We start from the raw sequence: 24,110 nt of genomic DNA on the forward strand, positions 1-24,110 counted from the left end.
CTTTCCAATTTTGCCTGTCAGGAATCAACGCTCACCATCGCCATCACCAACCTTTTTTTTTCTCTCCCCTAGAATAAGAGTGCTAATAACCCTTCGCCAAGAGTTTCGACTCATTCGGTTCAGGAATGAATCTTCAGACAGTATTACAACATTGTAAGCGATGTTCCCGCTAGGGTAAAAGGGACTGGAGTAGGATGGTTTAAAGGAAGAATCCTTGAATCTCTTTGTGCATCTACTAAAGTCTAGAACAGAAACCATGACACCCGTCACTTGGACTGAAAGGCTCAACAAATTGCACATGCCGTTAAGTATCTTGGCCAGAAGTTTCCCCAAATAGCATTTAATGTAGTGGCCCATGACATTCCCATTGGTCAGCTCCATAGAAGCCAACACTTTCACCCCGAAGACGCCCAGCTTGGATGCGATGAAAGATGATCATGTTATGTCATTGGACCAGGGTTCTCGAAAGACGGCAAGCTCGGATACTTAGGCTATACGCCGCAAAAATCAGCCAATCCAACGAGACTCGGCCTAGATTTGCAGCGCTCTCTCTCAAATTAGTCTTGAACGATTTCGTCGTATCTCTGCTCTGATGGCCAATGTGTGCTGTGTTCCCATTGCAAAGCGACTTTGTATTAGCTTAGTCATCGTCTCCAAATGATGTACACGGCTCTTCTCACCCGCGCGGCGCGAGGGGGGGAGGCTTGAGAGCATGATCAACCCCGCGCGAGCCGGCGACAGCCAAGCGCATCTCCTCACTTACATCACACGCGAAAGGTATCCGGTTTTGTGCCAGGCCATCCTGTTTTCCGTGAAACATCATGTCTGAACGCCAATCCTGCCGCGCCATGGAGACGGTTCTCGCCATCCCGGAGCTCCTGGAGGCCGTCTTGGTCCAAGTCGACATGAGGACGCTACTGGTCTCGGCGCCCCGTGTGAGCAGGGCGTGGCAGGCATTCCTGGACGAGTCACCGGCCCTTCAACAAGCCCTCTTCTTCAAGCCTGTGTCTGATGTGTGTACTGCAGCAATCCACGGGCTCGAAGGAACCCATTTCCCGGACGTCCCAAATGGACCCGCCTTGCCAACTTACAGAGACGTCCGGCTCATCAACCCTCTTCTCGCAGAGAAATTTGACAAGTGCTTCTTCGACTTCGGTCCCACATACTCGTGTCACCGGCGTGCAAACTCCTTCTACGAGCTCCCCTGGTCAACGCACCCGAAACCGGTCCAGACAGTCCAGGAGAACTGGGGCGGCTGGACCCAAGTCAGACCGCCTGAGCTCGACGAGGCGTCGACACGGGCCCTTGTGGAATCCCGAAGACGATTCACCCGTCGTGGTGCAAGCTGGCGGCGGATGCTCGTCTCACAGCCGCCGCCTCCGTCACTAGGGTACATGTGCTTCGACATCCGAAGCCTGGCGGCGGAAGACCAACGTGTCTCCAGCTCCCTGATCCAGCCAGGCTTATTGACGCCGAACACGGGTCTCCGGATGGGAGAGCTGTACGACGTCGTCCAGCACGGCGCCGGGCACCACGGGCGTCACTCGTTCTGGTTCAGGGTCCTCTGGGGCCGGCCGACAGGGCAATTTGCGTTCACGCACGTACGGGACACGTTTGAGCGGCTGATGGCGCGGACGAGCGTTGTCGTGGAGTTCATGCACGCTGACGACTATTCTCTCCCGAACCACCCAAAGGATCCGCCGGACGTCGGTGTGTTTGATGCGGCGTTCCGGTGTGAGGAAAGTCGGGAGGTAAGGATCGAGACCGAGGAAACGGGGGCGGAGGACGCCGAGTTCCCTGACTTCCACCCGGCGTATGTGATATGGCACTGGGCATTGACGGATAGCGAGAGGGCGGCTTGAGTAATCGTTTCGATTCAGAGGCGTCGCCAGCAGAAATCCCCCAGCTCTTGTTTTGACAACTATTCTGTGCTCCACATGCTATTCTAGCTTGCCAACTGGGTATCTCTTTGGGGGTGTTGTTACCTCAAATTTTTCAATTTTTCAATTTGTTTTTTTCGCGCAGGGGCGAGTACGCGACCTCAAGAGGAACACACCTCAATGTTTTGAGCATGTACGAAATAGTTTTAGCGACATACCTGAAATGCCGTTGGACCAAAATGCAGTTGTCCATCGTGACGTTTGACTTTTAAACAACATAGTGTACATAGCATCAAGCATGGCCCAAGCTTGAAGAACTTTGAAGTAAGGGAGCAATACAGCTGGAAAAAGAAAGAAAAAGAGAAGAAGGGGTAAGAAAACCGAAGAAAAAACCGGAGACAATGGCTGCAAGACCGCTGTCAAATGTCGTATCGGTCATGTTATACGAACGGAGGCTGACCTCCGTCAATGGGCGTGAAAGCCGTTAGCAGCGCCCAGGCGGGTTTCCATCCGAGGCCCTCCCTTCTTTTTTTCCTTTTTTGCTCAATGTTACTCTGAGACAAGCTTAGATATGAGACTTCGACGATGCGATGCGACCAACGGGCTGCTTTCCCCCGCTCGATCCCCCCTCATAAACGGATGGTGACAGCGGGCAACAAACAAACAAACACTGGATGACAGCCCGCGCCAGGGCCCAAAGCTGAATGCACCCTTGAGAAACGAGCCGCGGTCTTCCCCGGGATGTTTGCTCGCTAGGCAACCAATCATATCCGGCTGCTGCTACAAGTCGCGGTCGGCTGACGCGGCATCCGCAATAGATCCCTGTAGATGGGGGTCGCCAATCTAAGTACAAGTAAGTCAGCCGGCACGGGGGAAGAGGAAGCAGTGCTGTACGATGTACTGTACTTGCCCTCTCCCCCCAATGCAAATGCGAGGCTTCAAGGCTGCATTAAGGCGACTGACTGGGCCGTGACCCGTCCGTCCCTACCTAACCTACCTGTCCCCCAGGCTCCACGTACCCACGGAATTCTGCACGCATTTCACGGCTGCTTCTGCCTTACATAATAATCCAATGTTTGGGGCGCGCTCCTTCCACCTTAACTCGGGGAATTTCACTTTTGGGGGTCCTGGGTCGGTTCAGTCCAACTGTACCTATGCGTATCCGTAAGTCACTCCACTTTATCCAGTCACGTCTACCGTCCGGCCCCATTTCCACGCCCTCTTCCGAAAAATCGCCTCGTGTCCGTCTCGCCCCCAATCCTCATTTCTCCCTCCGTCCCGAATTCCCCTCCTCCACTCTGACCGACAACAGTCTATCTACGCACTCCCGTTATGCCCCGAGACCTCTGATCCGCAGTGACAGGCCCTGCCGGCGACACCACCATTCCTCGCATTCGCTTTCTGAAGCAAATATCGTCATTAGCAATCAGTCACTCTCGACACCCAGCCTTGGGCTAAACAGCGACAGCATACGTCAAAAGTATCTGACCTACCTCTGACCTACCCAGTATCACCACCACCCCGACCAAGTCACGCGCACAACGCCCACTTTCTTCCTTCAGCAGCCCGATCGACCCGTCGACCGGTTCACCCGCCGCCGCCGTCATGCCAATCCTCGGCGGGAAGAACAAGTTCAATACCAAGCCCGCCGCCATCCGCGTCGAGAAAGTTCAGGTCGCCGCTCCGAAGCCGCGCCCCAAGCTCGTCCACGCGAGGTCCTCCACCTCATCCGCAAAGGCCTCGCCGCGCGCCTCGCCCAAGCCCAACGGCAAGTCGCTTCTCTCCCGCAAGCAGAGCGCCTCGCCCTACCCCTCGTCCTCGGACGAGAAGCGCAGCGAGCGCAAGCGCAAGGTCGGCAGCGCGGGGCCGTCCCAGCCCAAGTTCGACAATGACTCGGACGACGACGACAACTACGACGCCTTCATCAACCTCGAGCCCCGCAAGCGACAGCGCACCAAGGACGGCCAGTTCGTCGACACCCAGCGCGTGCTGACCCGCGCAAGCGCTTTCCGGGACAATGCGCGACCCCTCAGCCGGCTGATCCACGCCGTCGACATCAGCAATCTCAAAAAGTGCCCCAAGGCGAAACGCCTGCTCGGCGCCACAGCCGACGACGATGTGAGGGTGAGGCTGCAATACCCGAGCAACTACGGGGCGGAAGAGTACGTTGTCACCTTTGCGCGATTAAGAAGCTTGGACGGCGTTGCTAATACATGTGTGGCACAGCTATGAACTTATATCCGAGAAGGGTATCATCAACGCGGTGGAAGACATCAAAACGGTGGTCAGATTCGTCGCCCACGTCTACCTCACAGAAGAACAGGCCATCGAGTTCACGGAGCCAACCAACGGCCTGATACGGCGGCTCGAGAGGGCATCAAATATCAACGATTTCCACGGCTTCGTCGCGGCGTTGCAAGACGCGAACAAGAAGATCCGCGCTCTCGCCGCCGATGGCACGATACGCAAGAACCTGGACAACATACACGGCATACCGCGAGACCTGGTCGAGTTCATTCTCACCCAGGTGTACGACCGCACCGTGTCACCCGAAGTGGAGAAGCTCAAGCAGTACAAGAACGGCACCGACAATGTCTACGGCGAGTTAACATACAAGTTCATCTCCGAGATCCTCCAAGAGAGGACACGCATGACGTCGGACCAAGTCTTTGTCGACCTCGGGTCCGGCGTGGGGAACGTCGTCTTTCAAGCCGCACTCGAGATCGGTTGCGAGAGCTGGGGCTGCGAAATGATGGAGAACCCATGCGACTTCGCCGAGGCGCAGGAGAAGGAGTTCGGCGCCCGCTGTAAGATGTGGGGCCTGCTGCCCGGCCGGGTCAACCTCGAGCGAGGCGATTTCACCAAGAGCACCCGCATACACGATGCCATGAAGCGCGCCGACGTCATCCTCGTCAACAACCAAGCCTTCACGCCCCAGCTCAACGCAGAGCTCGTCAACATGTTCCTCGATCTCAAGCAGGGCTGCAAGATCGTCTCTCTCAAGTCGTTCGTCAACGACCAAGGCACGCGAAACGCCAACGATATTGCAAGTAACATCCTGGAAGTCGAACACCTGACGTACCCGGACGGTGGGTACGTCAGCTGGACCAATGCCGGCGGTAACTTCTGCATCTCGACGAAGAAGTAGAACACTAGACGTCCCATCAGCATCTGTCAAGTCATTACGCCGTATGATGTCCCACGGGGCTTGGGAGGAGGGTTGCAGCACGAGGCATGCAGTTGGTGCTGTGTCGCTGCGTTGTTGTGCGGCGTTGTACATTGTGAAGGGAAGGAAACCAGGGGAAAGGGGACACATTGGCATACAAAGGTAGGCGAGAGGAAAACAAGCGTTGGGTTCATTACCTGTAGACATCTGATATTCCCCATAGAGCGTGTCGGCCGGGCAGACAGCAGAAGTGCATCATTCTGGAGCGCAGGGAAGGCGCACAGGGAAATAGACGGCATCATCAACGTTCGTTGGCGAGGTTCATGGCTTCGGCCTCCTGTGCCATCCTCTTCATCCAGCGGTCGACGAGCTCCTTGTTCTCCTTCTTGACCTTGTCCCGCTCCTGCTCGGCCATGGACATCTGGAGGTTCATCGTGATCATCTCGTCCTGGACATTCTGCGGCGCAAGTCAGTATTAAACCGCAACAGATGCACTATCTCTGGGGTGTGTCCGCGTGCGTGTATGTGTACACGTGTGTGTGTGTGTGTGTGTGTGTGCATGAGTGTGTTACCTCCACCAGCTTGCGCTTCTCGCGTAGCTCGTGCTCGCGGTCCCGCAGCTTCGTCGTTAGCGCCGTGCTCTCGGCGGCCAGGCTCCTTATCTTCCTTGCGTCCTCCTTGGTTTTGCTGCGCAGCGCCTGGAGCTCATCTTCGGCCGCCTTCGCGCGGTCCTTGAGGGTACCGTTGGACCGCAGCGCCTCGGCGAGCTGGAGTTGGAGCTGCGCGACATTGGGGTCGGAGCTGGGATCGATCGAAACGGCAGCGGCGGTCGTGTTCGGCTTCTCGGAGGGTTTCCTGTCGCCGGGTGTGATTTTGGACCTAAGGACTTCCTTCTCGGCTTCGAGCGCCGCAACGCGGTCGGAGAGTTGAGAGCCTGTCGAGGGATGGCGGGTTAGGGAAGAGGCGGCAAAAAGAGAGATAGAGAAGAGAGGAGTGCTTTACAGAGTTGGACGATTTCAAGATTGACGGGGTTGTTCTTCTCCTGCTCCCTGATGGAAGCTAGATACTCGGAGCGCCAGTCAGACATGATGTCTATCGTGGAGGGGGGGAGAGGCGAGGGAATCCGGGCGATGACGGATATCGAGTTACATATATCGGCGCAAGCTTTCTTTTCTGTCTTGGTACGCTTATATATCCCGCAGAGTCTTTCCCAATGAATCTAGAAGAAATCGAGCGCTGCCCTTGTGTCGGGACGGTGATGGGCGGGATGGCGCATGCGTTGCATTCCAGACACAAGCAGCCGATTCTGTTCAAGCGGCGGTTGTAGGCACATCATCTGCCCTAGAATCCTAGGGAGCGGCGCCGCTTAGGCTTATCGGCGTGTTTGGTGGGGGGTGCGATGACGCACGCTCCCTCGGCCGGGGTTTAGCCGCGCCCCGGTAGACCGGGTCTCTGAGGCTGGTCTGATTCGTGGCGCAAGCTCCCCTGGCGACCTCGCTCAAGCTCTCGGTAGCAGTAGCGACAGCTTAGGGGAAGGAAATGGAGCTCAAGCCTCAACCTCATGTCACTCATCTCACACCTCGCTCTCAACCACAACCAATAGACCGACGCAACGCCGGCGACACTGCTAAAGATTTTTTTTCTTTCCAATTTTCTTGAGGATAGATCCAAGTACGACCACCAAGGCAGACAAACACGTACACACAGCAAGGGACCCCGGCAATGAGAAGATGACATGATGGAAGCGTCTCATCCCGCGGCAGGATGGGAGAACGTCGGCGACAAGTGGTACCGCAAGGTCCAGCTCTACACCGAAGTGTTCGACCAAGACCTTGACCTCGACAACCACATCGTCGCCGGCGCCCCCTATGGCGGAGCCATCGCTCTCCTCCGAGACGACACCAAGATCCAGGCTTACCGCGCCAACCCAGGCGGCGGCGGCGCCTCCTCGTCCAAACCCGGCATCGATATCTACTCGTACGCCGGCAAGCTCCTCCGCCGCATCCCCTGGGAGCAGGGCTCCGGCTCCATCAAGGGCCTCGGCTGGGCCAGCGTCGCCGGCGGCGAGGAGAAGCTCCTCGTCGTCACGACGGACGGCACCGTGCGCGTCTACGATTTGCAGGGCGAGTTCACGCAATTCTCCCTCGGCAACGGCGCCGACGAGTCCGGCGTCGTCAGCTGCCGCTTCTACGAATCCGGCATGGTCGCGCTGCTCGGCAACGACACTTTCGTCTCGGTCACGTCGTACACCGAGCCGCGCCCGCGGCTGCTCGCGACGCCGCCGACTGACCAGGGCGAGATCCACGCCTGGGCCGTCGTGGCGCCGGACCACACCCTCTCGCGTTCCGTCGAGGTACTGCTGAGCATCGGGGAGACGGTATACGTCATCGACGCGGCCGAGTGTGAGGACCGGTTCCTGGACCTTGGGCCCTTCAGCCACATCAGCGTGTCCCCCGACGGCCGGCTGATCGTGCTGTACACGAAGACGGGCAAGGCGCATGTCATTTCAAGCGATTTCCAGGAGAGGCGTGTCGAGCACGACTCGCAGTCCAAGATCCCACCCAAGTATGTTGAGTGGTGCGGCACCGATGCGCTGATTGCGTGGGAGGATGAGGTACACATCATCGGGCCGGACGCTGCGACCGCAGAGTTCTTTTACGACGGACGAGTGCACGTTGTATCAGGTATGTTTGGCGGGCATAGCGTCTTCAAGTTCCCAAGCAGAAACGCTCACGGCTAACAACGCGCAGAACACGACGGCGCAAGACTCATCACAAATGACGTTTGCGACTTCCTAGAGCGCGTCCCGCACGCCACGGAGGAGGTCTTCGGTACCCGGGCCGAGTCCTCGGCAGCATCGATCCTGCTCGACGCCGTCGGCCAGCTGGAGCTTCAGTCGCCCAAGGCCGACGACTACATCCAGCTGATCCGCGCCAACCTTACTGAGGCCGTCGACACGTGCGTCACGGCGGCGGGCCGCGAGTTCAGCATCCACTGGCAGAAGCAGCTCCTCAAGGCTGCATCCTTTGGCAAGTCGGTTCTCGACATCTACAACAGCGACGAATTCGTCGATATGTGCGAGACCCTGCGCGTGCTCAACGCCGTTCGCTTCTTCGAGGTCGGCTTGCCCCTCTCGTTCGAGCAGTACCAGCGTCTCACCCCCGAGGGCCTCATCAAGAGGCTCATCAACCGTCATGAGTACCTCCTCGCGCTCAAGATCGCGGGGTATCTGCGTCTTCCCACCGACCGCATCTACGTCCACTGGGCCTCGGCCAAGGTTCGCTCGGGTGCTGAGGACGATGACACCATCTGCCGGCTGGTTGTCGAGCGCCTCTCCGGGAAGCCAGGCATCTCCTTTGAGGAGATCGCACGCGCGGCCTACGACGAAGGCCGGGGCCGCCTCGCCACCGAACTGCTGAACCACGAGCCCCGCGGCGGGCGCCAGGTGCCGCTTCTCCTCAGCATGGAGGAGGACGAGCTCGCCCTCGACAAGGCCGTTGAGAGCGGCGACACGGACCTCATGTACACAGTACTCCTCCAGCTCAAGAAGAAACTGCCGTTGGCCGCCTTCTTTCGCGTCATCAACGCGCGCCCCGCGGCAACGGCCCTCGTTGAGTCCTCGGCCGCGCGCGAGGCCGACAACGCGCTTCTCAAGGATCTCTATTACCAGGACGACCGCCGAGTTGACGGTGCCGGCGTCTTCATACACGAGTCGCTCCACCAGCCCGACGCGCGCACCGCGTCCGACAAGCTCGCACTCGCCGCGAAGCTGCTCTCCGACTCGAGGGAGGCTGCGTTCGAGGTCCACGCCCTCAAGGAGGCGCAGACGCTACTCAAGATGCAGGAGGCCTTCGACCGCGACCTCACCGACACCTTCACGGGGCTCAGCGTCAACGAGACCATGTTCAAGCTCATCCGCCTCGGGTACCACAAGCGCGCCAGCAAGATTCAGAGCGAGTTCAAGGTGCCCGATAAGGTTGCTTGGTGGATCAGGTCAGATATTCTCCCCTCTCGCGCCCCCTTTGTTGTAATCGTACTCTTGAGGGTTTCCCATTTGGGTTCTACAGGTTCCTTGCCAAGTTGGGTATCCGCAGCAAGCTAACCACATTCCACATATTTAGACTTCGTGCGCTCGTTGCGAAGCGGGACTGGAACGAGATTGAGGAGCTTGCGAAGACGAGAAAAAGCCCGATTGGGTGGGAGGTAAGCTTTCCCTTTTCTTTCGTTTTCTTCTCCCCCCCCCCCCCCTTTTTTTTTTTCTTCTTTTTTCTTTCTTTCCCCCCCTTAAATATGACACATCGCGTGCGTCGCCGTTCCTGGCTCCATGGCATATCTGGAACATACCGGATCGATGAAGCTAATCCTCGAACGCCACAGCCGTTCTTCAACCTCACACTGCAGGCGGGCAACCCGCGGCTGGCGGCCGTCTTTGTGCCCAAGTGCACGGGTCTGGAGCCTGGGACGACCATCACCATGTACGAAAAGTGCGGGCTGCGGGTCAAGGCGGCCGAGGAGGCGGTGAAGCTCAAAGACGCCGAGGCGTGGGGCAGGCTGCTCGAGGCGGCGGGACGGGGCACGCAGGAGGGGCGGGACATTGAGAGGATCGGGAGCGCCGTCTTTAAGAAGTGAAGTCGGCCAACGCCAAGGCGAAAGGAAGTAGCACGTCGAGTTTCCCACGAAGGGATGAAGAGCGAGATGGGACGAGGGCGTGAGACAGCGAAATGGGGTTAAAGGGGAGCTGCGGTGCTAATCTTGCTCTACATACGTAATCTGACCAACTTGAGGCGATGACGGGTACACGGAGTAGTGGTGAGATTTGAGAGGCATGGCGTTCGGCGGCGGTGGGCAACTGCGTCGATCCGGGGTACGCTTGTTTCAATGTGTGGCGAGCGGCTGGCATGCCCCCGCGAGCGAGGTACCTGCAACGTGGTTCTAGCTTTCATGACTTCTTGACCGATCATGCCAGAAGCGACTCGGACCATGCCAAGTGCAGTGATGGCTCGGACAGCGGGAGTGTATGCAACAGAGTGCATGGTCTGTGATGTTGCGATGGATCCTTTGAAGAATCTTTCCGGATACGGGCTCGGCTGGACGATGTCTTGGAGGTTCTTTTTCGACCTGGACAAGCTAGCCCCCCCCTCCCTCGCCCTCGCCCAGAGAGCCAGCGGGTTGAGAGTAAGAAACAAAGCCTGGGCGAGCTTCTCGCGCGAGATCGACACGTGGATGAGCCACGGGAGACGGGCACGCCGCCGCGCCGCCACGGGCTTAGATTCGGGCTCGTAGATTTACATAGTCTGGTGGGTCGTTTGATGTTGCTTGTTTGTGCAACAAACAACCTGACACCGGTCAACTGAGAACCCCCTTTGGTCACGGGGAGCGCGCAGGATGAGGGGATGAGTACACCAAAGGAGGGCCGTGGCCTCCGTTGAGAAGAAAATGTCGACCGGCGTCCTGGGTTGAACCTGGGGCGGAAATAGCGGGAAGTCGCCTTCATGAATCAGGCAGGCTGGGCTTTGGGGCATAGCCCCCGCAGGAACTGAGGCATGGAGATGGTCTGATCTATCTGCCTATACATGCGCGGTAGCTGTCTGAGAGTGTTTCCTGGGAGCGAGGAAGGATAAGGAGGAACCGGGCGAGGCGAGTTCGTCCTTTCGCAGATACGGTTTATGTAGATGCTTGCGGATGGTCGACATAATTGTTGAATTTTGTTCTGCGACGTCCTGAGAGCATGTTGATGGGGTGGAGGAAGGGGGCAATGCACAGAGAAGAAACAAATGGCCAACCCAGGTCTTCGGCCGAGATTATTTGGTTAGCAACAGTCAGCCTGTAACGTCGTCAGTGGCCCAGATGCATGGTATTTCCCGAAAGCAAGAAACGATGGTCCGGAGGGCCTCGTAGAGAACGAGCTTAAGAGGAGTCGAGTATGAACTTTAACCAGGGTGCTGGGAATGGCAGATCTGCGTCCGCATTTCCAGGCCTTTGGGAGGTCACGCATTGGGTAAGGTGAGATTAGGGAAAGTGGAAGGACCGAGGAACAACGGCAGCCCGAAAGCGGGCTGAGAAAGCATCCTTACAAAGAATACGATGGATGGATGCATGTAGGAACAGACGGACGTGTAAGGTACGTCGCGGCCTCGGCCCCGGAGAAGTATCGGAGGGGCTGCATGAAAGGAGTGCCAGTGAAGGGTCTTGGCAAATGCCAAATCGTGGCAAGGACGTCGAGGACTCGAGGTGGCGAGGCAAGACAAGGCGGGGAAGCGGACAGTTCCCGGTCACGGAGCAGGAAGCGTCGGGTTCGGATGTGCGTTTGTGATGTGCCCCATGCAACCCTGATCGATACCTTCTAGACTTTTACTTTCTTGCTGTTCTGTTTCGGTGTCGCTGAGGGCTCCCTCACAGCCTAGGGTTCGCCCGTTGTTGCACGTATCAAGCGCCGTGTCTGGGCCGGATAAGGCTCGGGAGATCGGAGGACGGAGCGGGCGAGTCATGGACGGGAGCGAAAGAGGATCGGAACTGCTGGGAGGCAGCGGATTTGCAGGCTGGATTCGTCTTGCCCAGGTCATCCCAGAGACATCCGGATCAAGGCTGAAGGATAAAAGCTTTGGCGGAAGCAGGGAAGGGTCAAGGGAGCCGTGATGTTGTATAAGGGGCCGAGGAGTTGAAGCCGGACTCCCAGCCTTCTGCAGGACTTCTGGCGCGAAAAGCTTCTTCAAAACCCAATCCAATCACGATGATCGTCAGGTCAAGGACACGGCGAGGGCGAGGGCCAGGGCAAGGGCGAGGGGACAGGTGGGGCTCAGACGTCTGGACGGGCCTGAAGTGAGCTGGACGCAATGTACTATGTACCTGCGCGTAGATATGCTACGGATACCTACCTCAGTGCAGTACACCATGTGTGTGCTCTGCATGCTGGCGACGGTCGAGGGGTGTGTCCAGGAAGCTAAGGCGGTCGATGGCGGACTGGGCGCTACTCTGGCGACCGCGTTAGCGCGAACCTCTCGCAACATGTCCGTCTCTCGAGTGCCGCGTGAGCTCGAAGTTGGGGTGAGAAAAAGGGTCTCGATCCCCTCACATGGTGTCTTTCCCGTTGTGGTCACTGGACTCTGTGGGCGTGGGGAGGGGATCGGGCGGAGGTCACTCGAGAGCTGCAGCTGCATGCTCTGTAGAGACCCCAGCGAATCGGCCGTCGATATGCTGGTCGGCTGCATGTCGAACCATTCATCATTCCCGTCCGTGACAGCAATGATGCAGTAGACAGTGCTGCGAGCGGGGGGAAGAGAAGAAGTGGACTCTACATCGTACATACAGATGCCCAGGGTGGAGACTGTGTCTCCTCATGAGGGCGACCGAGTGAGCTGACTTCAGCATCTCCAGTTTATGATAATGGTGTTTTCGCCTCGTTCCATGGAACAACGGCGCTGGCGGTGGAGAGTTGGCTGTGGACGACGGAAAGACCGGAAATGGCGACAGGGCTTTTTCGTCTTTTCCTCTTCGATTTTTTTCTCCACGGGGGGGTTGTCGCTTCCCTCTTTTCTCCTCTCTTTCATGTTTCTGCGTCTAAATACGACGAGGGGAAGGAAGACCTGCCGGATCACCATATCCAAGTAGGGCAGCGGACTGACTGGCAGTGATATTTCTTTCCATTCGACGATGCATTGACCACAGCGAAGCCACAGCCGTAGGTAGCCATAGGTACGGTGTAGTCGCACATGAAATGCAGTTCTAACCAACCCTGTGCCCTACCTCCGTGAAGCAAAGCTAAAGTCAAAATGCACTTGCTCGCTCACTTACTTACTCACTCACTCGCTTCTATCTCTTGTCTCGACTTTGGGACGGACAAGATGCTCCCCTCATCTTCGTTGCTTCTGTGGACGCATCCGGTGCATATCCTCCGCCCTCTCAGCTTCTTTCTTTTCTTTCCTTTTCTTTCTTTCTCCCTAATCCAGCTCCCTGGTGCCGGGCTTCCCTTACACTAAGACCCTCGGCGCTTCTGACTCTGTTGCATGCCATCTGTATGCCCTTGGCTCTGCCGCTCTCGTTTCTTCTTCAGATATTCTGTACATGGCAGCCGCTCAGTTCGTCCTTTACAGCGCATGCATATTCCGACACATCAACAACCACTATGTCTGATTCTCCGTTACCAGGACTGGCAGGACTCTGTAAGGTGGTGTTCGTCAGCGATCGCCGCAGACGCATGAGCCACATTGTCACTAGGCATTATCGGCATCATCAAACGTTCACCACCACCACCACCACCACCACTACCACCACAAATCGTCGTCGCTATCGGTCACGGCATCCGGCCACCACCGCCATCATCATCATCATCACCATCAATCACCGCAACCACTACCCACCGCCGCCGCCGCCTACCCCACTACCACCAGCCGCACCCACCGACCATCCCAGTCCCTAGCCCACACGCTCGCAGCAGCAAGAGTGCAAGACAACCCATGATCCAGGCGCATCCTTTCCCACCCCTGGCCCTTGTCCAGCCAGTCCCAGTATCCGAGCCTAAACCCAAGGTGAACTAACCTCGTCGTCCTCCCCTGCCATACCCGGCGCCGGAGAGAGAGTCGACCCCTACTATCCCTACTCTCCGTATGTGCGCAGGTAACGGCTTAACCTCAGTTCCCTCACTAATACGGAGGTGGTCCTCGCTATCACGTCCCTTGTTGTGGTGTCTTGTTTTTGCTTCCCAGACGTCGTCATGATCCCCATAAACACCCCCCCTGTTCCTCGTACTGCACTGTACACCCAAGTCATGGCTGGCCCAAAAAATACAGTGGCACGCGCGTCAAAGAAAACCTGACCGACTGGGCTGGACCCCGACTTTTTATTGTGCTCCGCTGCAGCAAAGAACCTGACGTAAGGTGCTGTAGGTACCTATTGTACAGATACTGACTGCTGGTTGCCCTGTCCCTGAGCCCTTGCTTCATCGACAGCAGCAACTGTTTCCCATGTCGCCCGCTGACCAGTGACCGTGACCACGACCACTGTGCCTCTGCTTTCCCCACGCCGCTCCGACTCGCCCTGCCAAGGTACATGTATCCAGCGCGAGCACCAAAAAGTACCTTTTGCCAGGTACCGGAGCATTAGATTCCCCTACCGAAATTCTGCCTGAGTAGTGAGTACCTACACAGTCTACCTACCTACACTCTAAGCATACACTCGTAGTGCAGCAGCAGGTACTTTCGTCCAACCTCACCGTCCACGGCGCACCCGCTGCACGCCGCCCTGTCCGTCTGGCTGCCCGCGCTTCTCCTCTTCTTCCCCGGCACACTTGGCCCAACCTGGACTGATACTGACGATTTCAAGAGGAACTCCGAACGAGAGAGTAGGACAAGCAGGGGGAAGGGGGGGGGGGAGGAGGGGGGGAGAAGACTGGACACCCGCCCCTCTGAAGTCTTGGCCACCGCCGCCGAAGTACTGGCCCCTTGCCCAATCCAGCCGACACCACAGACGTACAACACCCTTTGACTTGCAACTCTCCTTGCTCTCTGCCAGGTTCAACTCTGTACGGCCTGCGACGGTTCCTTCAGGCTAACGAAACCCGTCTTTTCCCTTTTCCCCCAGAGCCCTCCTTCCAGCTACTTTTCTTGGTCCATAATATCATCCATCCATCTCGCTGTCCCCGTCTCTCAAGCGCTCTCTCTCTCTTCTCTCTGTTCTCCCGGACCTCCCTCCCTTCATCAACTTGACGATTTCTCCTTCGTCCCTTCGTCCAACCTCGCCTCGTCTCGCCTTGTTGTTGTTGTTGTCTCCGCCTTGTACTACGACAACCTTTCGTGCAGTCCCCAGAAAGTACCGCCGTATGAAAACTACACCACATTTGGCTGTTACAGAGACAATCCGCGACATTCCAAGCTACCTGCTTCTCTTCATTTTCACACTCCCCCCCTTCTCTCTCTCTCTCCTTCTCTCACCCCTTTCGTCGCATTCTTGCCCTTACTTCCCGGAGACCCTGCGCTCTCTACCCGAATTCCGAAGAAGGCTTCCTCCTGTCAGCAAGTCCACAGATCGATCTTCGGGGAAGGAAAAGAAGTGGAAGAACAAGGGGAACAAGAGAGGTCACACACACAGACAGACTCAGCCTGGTATGCCGGCCAAGTGATTCAGCCAGCTAGTCAGCCAGCAAAGCCAACTGAAACCCACGAGTCGAGAGTCGACACCATTTGCAACACCACCTACCGGTCTACTACCGCCCGCCTGCACTCATTGCTTGCTTGCCTGCCTGCCTGCTAAGAGGCAGTACTGTCACTTCTGCGGCAGCCGCTACTGCTGTTTATTACACTACCGACAACCGACTCCTCTCTCTCTCCCTTTCCCCCTCCTCGCCGCGCAAATGTTTACACAACCAGTCTCATCGCCACCGACCGTGGGCCCCGTGCCAACATCTGTCACCAATCCCGCCTCGCCCTCTACGAGATCCAGTCGTTTGCGAGGCCTCAGTTATCTCCGCAGCTACACCCAGAACCACATTTTGTCCCGCGAACACAGCAGCAGTCAAGGCTCTAACTCACCAACCTCCAACTCGCACTCCCACTCCCACTCTCACCTGCATCACAACACCGGCGCCAATTCGCACCCTCAGACCCAAACTCAAACTCAAAACCAAAACCACGCCAACCGATCCGTCTCTAGCTCTGGTCGTCCGACCCAAAGCCTGCAGCGCTCTCTCAGCTATACGCCTACTTCTACCCCTCGTCGCTCCGACACCGACGCCAGTCTGAACCCTTTGTCCCTCGTTGCCTCGTTGCAGGAGCCTCCCTCATCAGCATCGTCTGCGAGCAAGGCTTCCACCACGCCCTCTTCCCCTGCTGTAGAGCGCCCCTTGGCGGATGCGCTCCCTTCCATCATCGACAACGGTATTGCGACCAGCAGCAGTTTACCCCAGCAGCAGCAGCAACAGCAACTGACGGTCGACACCGAAACCGCGACCATGACCAGAGCACGCGCTTCTACGACAGGCGATGCACCGGCCGCCGCGTCCCCTGCACCCGAAAACCTGCCCTCGATCCGTTTTTCGGCCTACTACGATCCCCGCGCGACGCGTCCCAGTCTAACTTTCCCCCCTGTTTCGCGGACTTTGCCTTCGGGCGGCGAGATCATCAGGGTTGGGCGGTACTCCGAACGGGACAACCAGCCCAGCATCCCCCACAACACCCCTTCGGCTGCTCCAGTGGGGTTCAAGAGCAAGGTGGTCAGTCGCCGCCACTGCGAGTTTTGGTACGATGACGGCAAGTGGTACATCAAGGATGTTAAGAGTTCTTCTGGCACCTTTCTCAATCACATCCGCCTAAGCCCGCCCGGCACAGAGTCGAAACCTTTTCCTGTGAATGACGGCGACATTGTGCAGCTTGGGATTGACTTCAAGGGAGGCGAGGAGATGATCTTTCGCTGCGTCAAGATGCGCCTGGAGCTCAACCGAGGCTGGCAGAACAAGCTCAACACCTTCAAGTAAGTCCTGCCGATCCCGCGTGCAGCTTCGTGCTCTGGCGCTCACACTATGCAGCATGGCGACGCACAAGCGCCTGCGCAACATGACAGCGGCGAACTCGGCGAATTCTTCAACGCAGGATTGCTCCATTTGTCTCAACTCCATCGCGGTAAGTAGCCGGCATGCGCTTGGTTCCCCACATCGCGTGCCAGCAGGAAAGCTAACGATCTTCCAGCCGTGCCAGTGCCTGTTCGTGGCGCCTTGTTCGCATACTTGGCATTTCAAGTGCATCCGTTCCCTCCTCAACTCTCCACAGTATCCCATCTTCGTCTGCCCAAACTGCCGCATGGCTGCCGACCTCGAGGCTGATATCGAGGATCCCGAAGAGGATTGGGAGCAGATGGACGAGGACGAAGAACCGGAGCAGAAGCAGCTGAAGCAGGAGACCAATGCGAACGCAGCTGTTCCGGCCGAGCCTATTCCGGCCGAGCCTATTCCTGCCCCTCCCCCTTTGGCAAGCTCAAGACCCCAACTGCCCGAAATCGAACACGACGACGATGCTATGGACTTCACGGTTGCCCTTGACCGAGCTCAAACCATGGCAGAAGCGCCAGAGGCTGCGCCGCGGACAGTCGCTCCCCACACGTCAATCCCGCCTGTTCCAATTCCGGCCGTGGCAGCCGCCCAGGCAGCCGCCTCGCGAAGTGGTCGTGACACCCGCACCCCCTCGCCGATTGGAAATCACTTGGTAACTGCCAACGAAGGCCCAATCACCCCGCGTAACGATGCCGGGCCATGGGTGTTTGACGGAAGCGCTGGTCGTCGTGCAGCGGAGGCATCCAACGGAATGAGGAGTCTCAATGCGGCTGCCGAAATGGATGTCGATCGGTAGAGCCGGTTCAGGCATATCCACAAACGCCGGAAGCAGCGAACAACACCCTTGGGTCTGAAGCGGAGGTCAAGAGTTATGTCACCGGGATAGAATACTGAGAATCGGCGGATGACGGAGACGGAAGAATCATAGTAGGGCTCCCCTGCCCAGTGTCGTCTTCCGTATTCCGTCTTGGGTTGTTCTGATTCCCAACTCCCACTGGGTATCCTCGTCGTTTCTTCGAAAGAGCAGACGCAACAAAGGCTTGTGCGGGTACTTTTGTTAATTATTCGTAACCGGATACGACGTTAGCATTCCTCGGTGGAGTATGGGAAGAGGGAAGCGAGGCGTGTGGTGTGCGGTGTCAGGCGTTTAAATGCATTGTGGAGCGCTCTGTCCTTACTAACCACAGCGGAACAGAGCTATGTTGATTTTCTATGACTGGCTTAACGGGAGCAATACGCTGGGAGGTTGGGCATCATCTATTTCGGCTACGAATGCTACTTATAGAGGACAATGGGGCACTTGCATCCAGCGGAGTCGAAACGATAGCATACACTAACTAATATATACTTGGCTGATGATAGCGCCTTGTCTCATGACCGGAATGCAACAGATGCACATCCTTTTATGGCAGTCACACATCATCCATTTTTCAGCGGGCACACGAGGTGCTACCGTGTTGTGCACAGGCACAGTGCCAAGCACGCCATTTGGGGCTTCGAAAGTGAGAATAGGCAACACACTGCATCTAAAATCTTCACGATACAAAATGTGTCTGCGTCGTTTATTGTTTCCAATCCCGTTGAAAGCCAAGCCGACCCTCATGACCAAGCCAGCCGTGCATTTCGCGGAATACGAGCGGCGAAGGCTGGGGATGACGTCTTCCTACTTCATTCAATGCCTGTCGCTTGATTGGACTTTGCGGGCGAGCGAGGTCCCGCAGTATTTCCGAAGCGATAAGCGATAAGATGATAAGGTAATCCAGAATTGGAGGTGCTACTGGGCGGCTGGCTGGGTGCGTCAGCTTCCGAGAACAGCGAACTTTTCCAGAGCCTCGCTTCATCGCGATACATACGATACCCTTCACCATCCACCGTCCACCACCACCACCACCACCACCACCAGGATCACTTTTCACCACAAACAAGCTGGTCGGTGATCTGTCTTACACAACTACACATAATGCTCCGTTCATTAGCGATGCGCCTGCCGCGACGTGCGGCCGTCACATCATCGTCGCTTACAACATCGGCGATTCGCCCCTCTAGCCTCCCCTCGTCCCGCCGCACACTCGCAACCACTATCGAAGCTATCCCCAAAGAGCCGACAGAACTCGACGCTATCACCACCCTCCCTAATGGCCTGCGCGTTGCCTCCGAAGCCTTGCCGGGTTCCTTTTCCGGTGTCGGCGTCTACGTAGATGCCGGCTCCCGGTACGAGGATGCGGGCCTGCGAGGAGTTAGTCACATTATGGACAGACTGGCCTTCAAATCGACGGGGAGCCGCAGCGCCGACTCGATGCTCGAACAGGTCGAGGCACTCGGCGGCAACATTCAATGCGCAAGTTCCAGAGAGAGCATGATGTACCAGGCAGCTACCTTCAACGGCGCCGTGCCGACGACGATTGGGCTGCTGGCCGAGACGATCCGCGACCCGAAGCTCACCGAGGAGGAGGTGTTGGAACAGCTCGGCACGGCCGAGTACGAGATCAAGGAGATCTGGAGTAAGCCGGAGCTCATCTTGCCGGAGCTTGTGCACACGGCCGCCTTTAAAGACAACACACTTGGCAACCCCCTGTTGTGCCCGGAGGAACGTCTGGGCAGCATCTCGAGAGAAACCATCAAGCGTTACAGGGACCTTTTCTACCGCCCGGAGCGCATTGTTGTCGCATTTGCGGGCGTCGAGCACGAAGAGGCCGTGAAGCTTGCGCAGCAGTACTTTGGTGACATGAAGGGCTCCTACCAAGAACCGACAATCTCACGAACGGGCTCGGAGACGTCCATAGGCTCCCAGGCCTCGGAATTCACCGACGCATCCTCCTCCTCCTCCTCCTCCTCCTCCTCCTCCTCCTCCTCCTCCTCCTCCTCCGCCGCCTCCGCCTCCCCCGTCCAACAACCCTCCAAACTCCTCTCCAAGGTCCCCTTCTTCAAGAACCTCTCCACTTCGGCGCCCAACAGCGCCTCCGTGCTGTCCACGACGCCATCCTACAGCATCAACTCGCCCGCCCACTACACCGGCGGCTTCCTCTCCCTGCCCCCACAGCCCCCGTCCTTGAACCCCAACATGCCGACCTTCACTCACATCCACCTCGCCTTCGAGGGTCTCCCCATCTCCTCGGATGACATATACGCGCTGGCGACGCTGCAGACCCTCCTCGGTGGCGGCGGCTCCTTCTCCGCTGGCGGTCCCGGCAAGGGCATGTACTCGCGCCTGTACACCAACGTTCTCAACCAGCACGGCTGGGTGGAGTCGTGCGTGGCCTTCAACCACTCGTACACGGACTCTGGACTCTTTGGCATCTCGGCAAGCTGCATCCCCGGTCGCACTGCCAGCATGCTCGACGTCATGTGCCGCGAGCTGCGCGCCCTCACCCTCGACACAGGCTTCTCGGCCCTCAAGGCGGGTGAGGTCGACCGCGCTAAGAACCAGCTGCGCTCGTCGCTGCTCATGAACCTCGAGAGCCGCATGGTCGAGCTCGAGGATCTGGGCCGCCAGGTCCAGGTCCATGGGCGCAAGATCCCAGTCACGGACATGTGCCGCAAGATCGAGGCGCTGACGGTCGAGGACCTGCGCCGCGTTGCGCGCATCGTCGCCGGCGGCCTCGTAGAGAACGCGGGCAAGGGCAGCGGTGCGCCGACGGTTGTGCTGCAGGAGGCGCAGGCCCACGGCGTCAGCACGCACCCGCTCGAGTGGGAGGCGATTCAGAACACAATTTACGACTGGCAGCTGGGTCGGAGATGAGAGTACGCGGTAGCAGCACAGTTGCAACCCCCCTCGTTGTAGATGTCTTGTCTTGATAGATCTGAGTGTGCGGTGAGGTCAGAGGGGGGGGGGGATGAGAAGTGGCCAGAGACGGGGGCCATGTTTTTGTACCATAGAATCGGGAAGGGGGGCTGCGTGTAGTTGTTGTTGTATAAGTAAAAAAGGCCGGCATCGTCATAAAAAGCAAGAGAAAGATGGAACAAGGAGCCGGCTAGCACACATACATGCTGGCTGAAGACAATAGGTGTTTCTTGTTGCGAAAGGGGGCTGCGAGAGGCTTCCATCTCGTAGCGGGTCGGATCTGTAGAAAACACTATTCATCTCGGGAAAATAAAAAACATCTAAGCGAACCCATATCCGCCCTCACAACTCGCTACTCGCCAATTTGTGGCCGAGAGAGGATCACCAGGCAGACAAGGGCTACAACAACCAGGCAACGGGCCTTCGAAGCAGATTGTAATATGATTATAATGGTATCGCTCGCTAATAACAAGACCCTTCGGTGAGGCGTAACTAACATATGAAAGATCACCATACTAGAGGGTGAGGTATACGTAGATGGGTTGTAAACGACAGGCATGCGGCCTGACCAGACCTGGTCGGCATGGCATTGCTGCTACAATCGCCGTCTTCTAAGGTAGACATTTCCTCTCCTTGTCAAACCACACGTTGTCTAAATAAAGTTCTTGTTTTCCTTCTTCTAAAGCTTGGATCGAATGGCCTCGAGCCTGTACTTGACGTCCTTGAGCGCCTTGGTGACTGGCTTCCAGTCGTCAAACTGCCGGAGCAGCTCCTCCGTCTCGGACGACAGCTCGGTGCGGACAAAGTCCTCCTCGAGAAGGCCGCGCATGACCCACGGCAGGTGGTACGGGTTCGGGTTCGCGAGGGAGGAGTTGGCGTCGCGGCGGTGGGTGACGATGGCGGGCACGTTGGGCCGAATGTCCGAGGTCTCGAGGGCATGGGCGAGAGCGAGATCGTAGACCTGATCGTCGTAGTAGAGGCGCGAGTGGCCCTCGCCCGAGTAGAGGCTGCCGGCAAGCGGCGTCGAAAGTTCCCTCAAGAGCCCGTGATCGGAGACGCCCAGATTGCGAAGTTTCAGGGCAAACCCAACGAGGTGAGCGATGCTGAGGATAACGTTAGGAAGAAAATAGGGATGTGTCTGAAAGGGACTCACAAGTCTGGCGCATGGATGCGTCCGTCAATAAAAACCGCGCGGTATATATAAGGGTGAGATGCGGGTGAGTAGATGGCTGACTCCATCGGCACGAGCTGGTCGTCGATGCTGCCGATGTAAGTAATCCTGGCGCCGTACTGAAGCACTTCTTTCAGCGAGTGCTCGTATCTCTTTGAGATGTCACTGTCCGGATTCGAGAATTCCCATAGCTCGTTGGCGGCGCCCATGAGAATGCCCATACTTGACTTGTAGTCAGGGAACGGCCCCAATGAGACGCCCGCTACATAGAAGTCAGACTAGATTCAAAACACACCAAATGAAAGCAGGTGGACAACATACCCATGGCGCACACGCCGATTTTGGCGTTGGTGATGATGCCGAGGTCAATCAGTTTCGCCAACAACATGATCCCCACAGGTACGCCTTGCGAGTGACATGCAACCAGAATCAGGTCTGCGTTGCGGATGTGCTCGATCCAGTTAAGAAGAAGCTTCCACAGGTTGTCCACTCTGTCAGCAATCCTTCCGTCGCCCTCCAGCGCAACCTTCTCTATCTCGCAATCAGGGGAACCATGAGCGTCCGTCCATCGCCTGACGGCTTCGGCGCCCAGGTTTGCAAACCGCAGCGAAGTACCAGTGGGCTGTCCAACCATGGGCCGTAAGTACATGGCAGGGAAAAGGCCGTGGACTCCAATCGCAATTGCCTTCTTGATCTTGGGGGTCTCTTTCACTCTATACACGTGGTTCGCGGGAGGCTGTTGTGTTCTAAGTAGCAAGGATGTAATCTGTTTGACGATGGATGGATTGTCTTTCATCCGGTATGTGCTTCCGAACGAGGGCAACAGCAGGTTTGGCGGCGGCCCCTTGCCGAGTGTTTCTTGACTGGTGCTGGGCTTTGGCGTTCCTTGTTTCAGGGGCGGTTCCTTTGGCGTAGTCTCCGCAATCGAGGTTTTTGACGAAGCAACCGACTCTGGCCGAGTAGGAGTCCCTGGTCTAGACGGCAAGTCTAGATCCATTGACTGGGGACGGTTCCGCTTCGTCTTCCTCCCAAACGTCGACGGCGCAGATACAATGCTCGACTTGGTGTTTTTGGTAGCCTTTGCATCTTTCGCGCTCTTCCCATCATTTGCACTGTTATCAGAATGGTTCTGGTCGACGTTTAGGCCGGTGCGCTCAGGGTGAGCCTCCGACCCCTGTCCTATCACCGCCAACTCTCCAGACTCGGGTCGGGTTGCTGGAATCGCTTCGCCGTCCTTCGGACGAGTATCCCTGGACCAAAACGCCCAGGTTGACCCAGCCGATGGTTGCTTCGAAGGTTCCGGCTTCGGCGGCGGCGGTGGCGCGTCGTCCATGACCACGTCCTCGGGTTCTTTTGTAGGTTGATCTGTGGCACTCGCGCTTTCGGTGCTGCCCGTCGACTTCACAGGGTCTTCGTTTGGAGCGTTTTCTGCCGCAGGAGCGCTCGAGTACCAGAAACCAAACCACGAGTTCGTGGGTGCTGGCGGGTTTAGATTAGGTTGCGTTGACGTTTCTGCTGATGGTGGTTCGGCAACTGGTGAGGTTTGGACCTCGGTCTGAGCTTCTGGTTCTTTCCGAGGTTCCACCTCTTTTGGTTGCTCTTCAGCCGGCGTGAATGTTTGCGTCTCCGTCACTGGCGCCCGTGCCAACCACCCGAACCAGCCTGAAGTTGCGACAGGCGTATGCGAGGTTGGCTGCTCCTCGGTCGGCTTGGTCGTGTCGTCAGTTTTCGGTGGCGCTTCCTCTGCCACCTGCGATGTGTCCTTGGCTGTCCGTTGCACAGCTGTGGTATCGCCGTCGTTCTTCGCGGTTTCCGTGCTCTCCTCTGGCGTCAGAGCACCCCCGTTCTCTGGTATTTGGGGTAAGGAAGTGGATGATTCGGCCGGGCCGTCGAAACTCGCTGAGTCTATGCTCTTTTTCGTATCAAATCGTCGAAAATCGGGCGTGCTAGAAGGCTTAAGCGTGCCTCCAAATATAGTCTCTCGTGCAAGCTGGGTCGAGGCGGAGGACTTTGGAATGCGTGGCCAAGAGCCGTACCAACTCCGTGCCTTGCGGACCTGTATCTCCAGGTCAGCATCCAACGCATAGAAGGGAATCATATACGCCCCAAAACCGCAGTACCTGTTTCTGTGAGTTCTGTGGAGAGTTCTTGGTTTCGCTGCCGCTTCTATCCCTCATCAAAGGCATCTCTCGCGTAGGGCGGTTCGTGGGTTCTGGAACAGCCGTGACCTGTGACGTAGCCGATGTTGCTGTCGCAGGGGCAATTGCCGCAGGTGGACTCGACGAGCTCGGGTCCGACAGTATGGTGCGCTGGCGCTTTCGAGGAGACATGGCGGAGAGGGAAGCCTCAGTCGTGAGCGAAAGTCAGGCCAGCAGGTTGAAAGTCAATCTGCCGCATGTTCGTTTTTAAAGATCCGACATTTGGAGGCTGGCAAGATTTAATGGCAGGTGGCCGTTGTTGTTGTTGTTGAGACGGGGAAGAGGAATAGGCTGCCTGGGATGGTGGCGCCCACACCAAAAGGCCTAGGATGTGCGTGCGAGCGCTACCTGGTAGGTGCTTGTAATAGCGGGTGCCCG

At 57.3% G+C, this 24,110-nt stretch overlaps 7 protein-coding genes across 7 annotated transcripts; 5 read left to right on the top strand and 2 right to left on the bottom strand.

The window, feature by feature from the left end:
* Positions 1-235: 235 nt before the first annotated feature.
* On the top strand, positions 236-2,019 carry CDEST_00333 (uncharacterized protein). Its single transcript, XM_062916492.1, has one exon. The coding sequence runs from the start codon at positions 822-824 to the stop codon at positions 1,860-1,862; it is 1,041 nt and encodes a 346-aa protein (XP_062772543.1). The 5' UTR covers positions 236-821; the 3' UTR covers positions 1,863-2,019.
* Positions 2,020-3,485: 1,466 nt separating this feature from the next.
* Positions 3,486-5,028, top strand: CDEST_00334 (Putative histone-lysine N-methyltransferase DOT1 domain, histone H3-K79 methyltransferase; the record flags this gene model as incomplete). Its single annotated transcript, XM_062916493.1, has 2 exons — positions 3,486-4,042; positions 4,107-5,028. The coding sequence occupies 2 exons, from the start codon at positions 3,486-3,488 to the stop codon at positions 5,026-5,028; spliced, it is 1,479 nt and encodes a 492-aa protein (XP_062772544.1).
* Positions 5,029-5,343: 315 nt separating this feature from the next.
* CDEST_00335 (uncharacterized protein) lies at positions 5,344-6,374 on the bottom strand. Its single transcript, XM_062916494.1, has 3 exons — positions 6,049-6,374; positions 5,619-5,980; positions 5,344-5,503 (listed from the first exon to the last, which is right to left on the bottom strand). Exons 1-3 carry the CDS (start codon positions 6,131-6,133, stop codon positions 5,348-5,350), a joined length of 603 nt encoding a protein of 200 aa, XP_062772545.1. The 5' UTR covers positions 6,134-6,374; the 3' UTR covers positions 5,344-5,347.
* A 205-nt stretch (positions 6,375-6,579) lies between these two features.
* Positions 6,580-9,854, top strand: CDEST_00336 (Putative vacuolar protein sorting-associated protein). Its single transcript, XM_062916495.1, has 4 exons — positions 6,580-7,730; positions 7,797-9,039; positions 9,168-9,249; positions 9,424-9,854. The coding sequence occupies exons 1-4, from the start codon at positions 6,782-6,784 to the stop codon at positions 9,673-9,675; spliced, it is 2,526 nt and encodes an 841-aa protein (XP_062772546.1). The 5' UTR covers positions 6,580-6,781; the 3' UTR covers positions 9,676-9,854.
* A 4,683-nt stretch (positions 9,855-14,537) lies between these two features.
* CDEST_00337 (Putative forkhead-associated (FHA) domain, Zinc finger, RING-type, SMAD/FHA domain superfamily) lies at positions 14,538-17,971 on the top strand. The gene is made up of 3 exons (XM_062916496.1): positions 14,538-16,506; positions 16,562-16,655; positions 16,722-17,971. Exons 1-3 carry the CDS (start codon positions 15,392-15,394, stop codon positions 17,376-17,378), a joined length of 1,866 nt encoding a protein of 621 aa, XP_062772547.1. The 5' UTR covers positions 14,538-15,391; the 3' UTR covers positions 17,379-17,971.
* A 441-nt stretch (positions 17,972-18,412) lies between these two features.
* Positions 18,413-20,375, top strand: CDEST_00338 (Putative peptidase M16, zinc-binding, metalloenzyme, LuxS/M16 peptidase). Its single transcript, XM_062916497.1, has one exon. The coding sequence runs from the start codon at positions 18,543-18,545 to the stop codon at positions 20,319-20,321; it is 1,779 nt and encodes a 592-aa protein (XP_062772548.1). The 5' UTR covers positions 18,413-18,542; the 3' UTR covers positions 20,322-20,375.
* Position 20,376: 1 nt separating this feature from the next.
* On the bottom strand, positions 20,377-24,026 carry CDEST_00339 (uncharacterized protein). Its single transcript, XM_062916498.1, has 4 exons — positions 23,655-24,026; positions 21,856-23,590; positions 21,517-21,796; positions 20,377-21,466 (listed from the first exon to the last, which is right to left on the bottom strand). Exons 1-4 carry the CDS (start codon positions 23,862-23,864, stop codon positions 21,043-21,045), a joined length of 2,649 nt encoding a protein of 882 aa, XP_062772549.1. The 5' UTR covers positions 23,865-24,026; the 3' UTR covers positions 20,377-21,042.
* Between the last annotated feature and the right edge of the window lie 84 nt (positions 24,027-24,110).

The sequence above is a fragment of the Colletotrichum destructivum genome, chromosome 1, assembly GCF_034447905.1.
Source record: "Colletotrichum destructivum chromosome 1, complete sequence".
In the NCBI taxonomy this organism is placed as follows: Eukaryota; Fungi; Ascomycota; class Sordariomycetes; order Glomerellales; family Glomerellaceae; genus Colletotrichum; species Colletotrichum destructivum.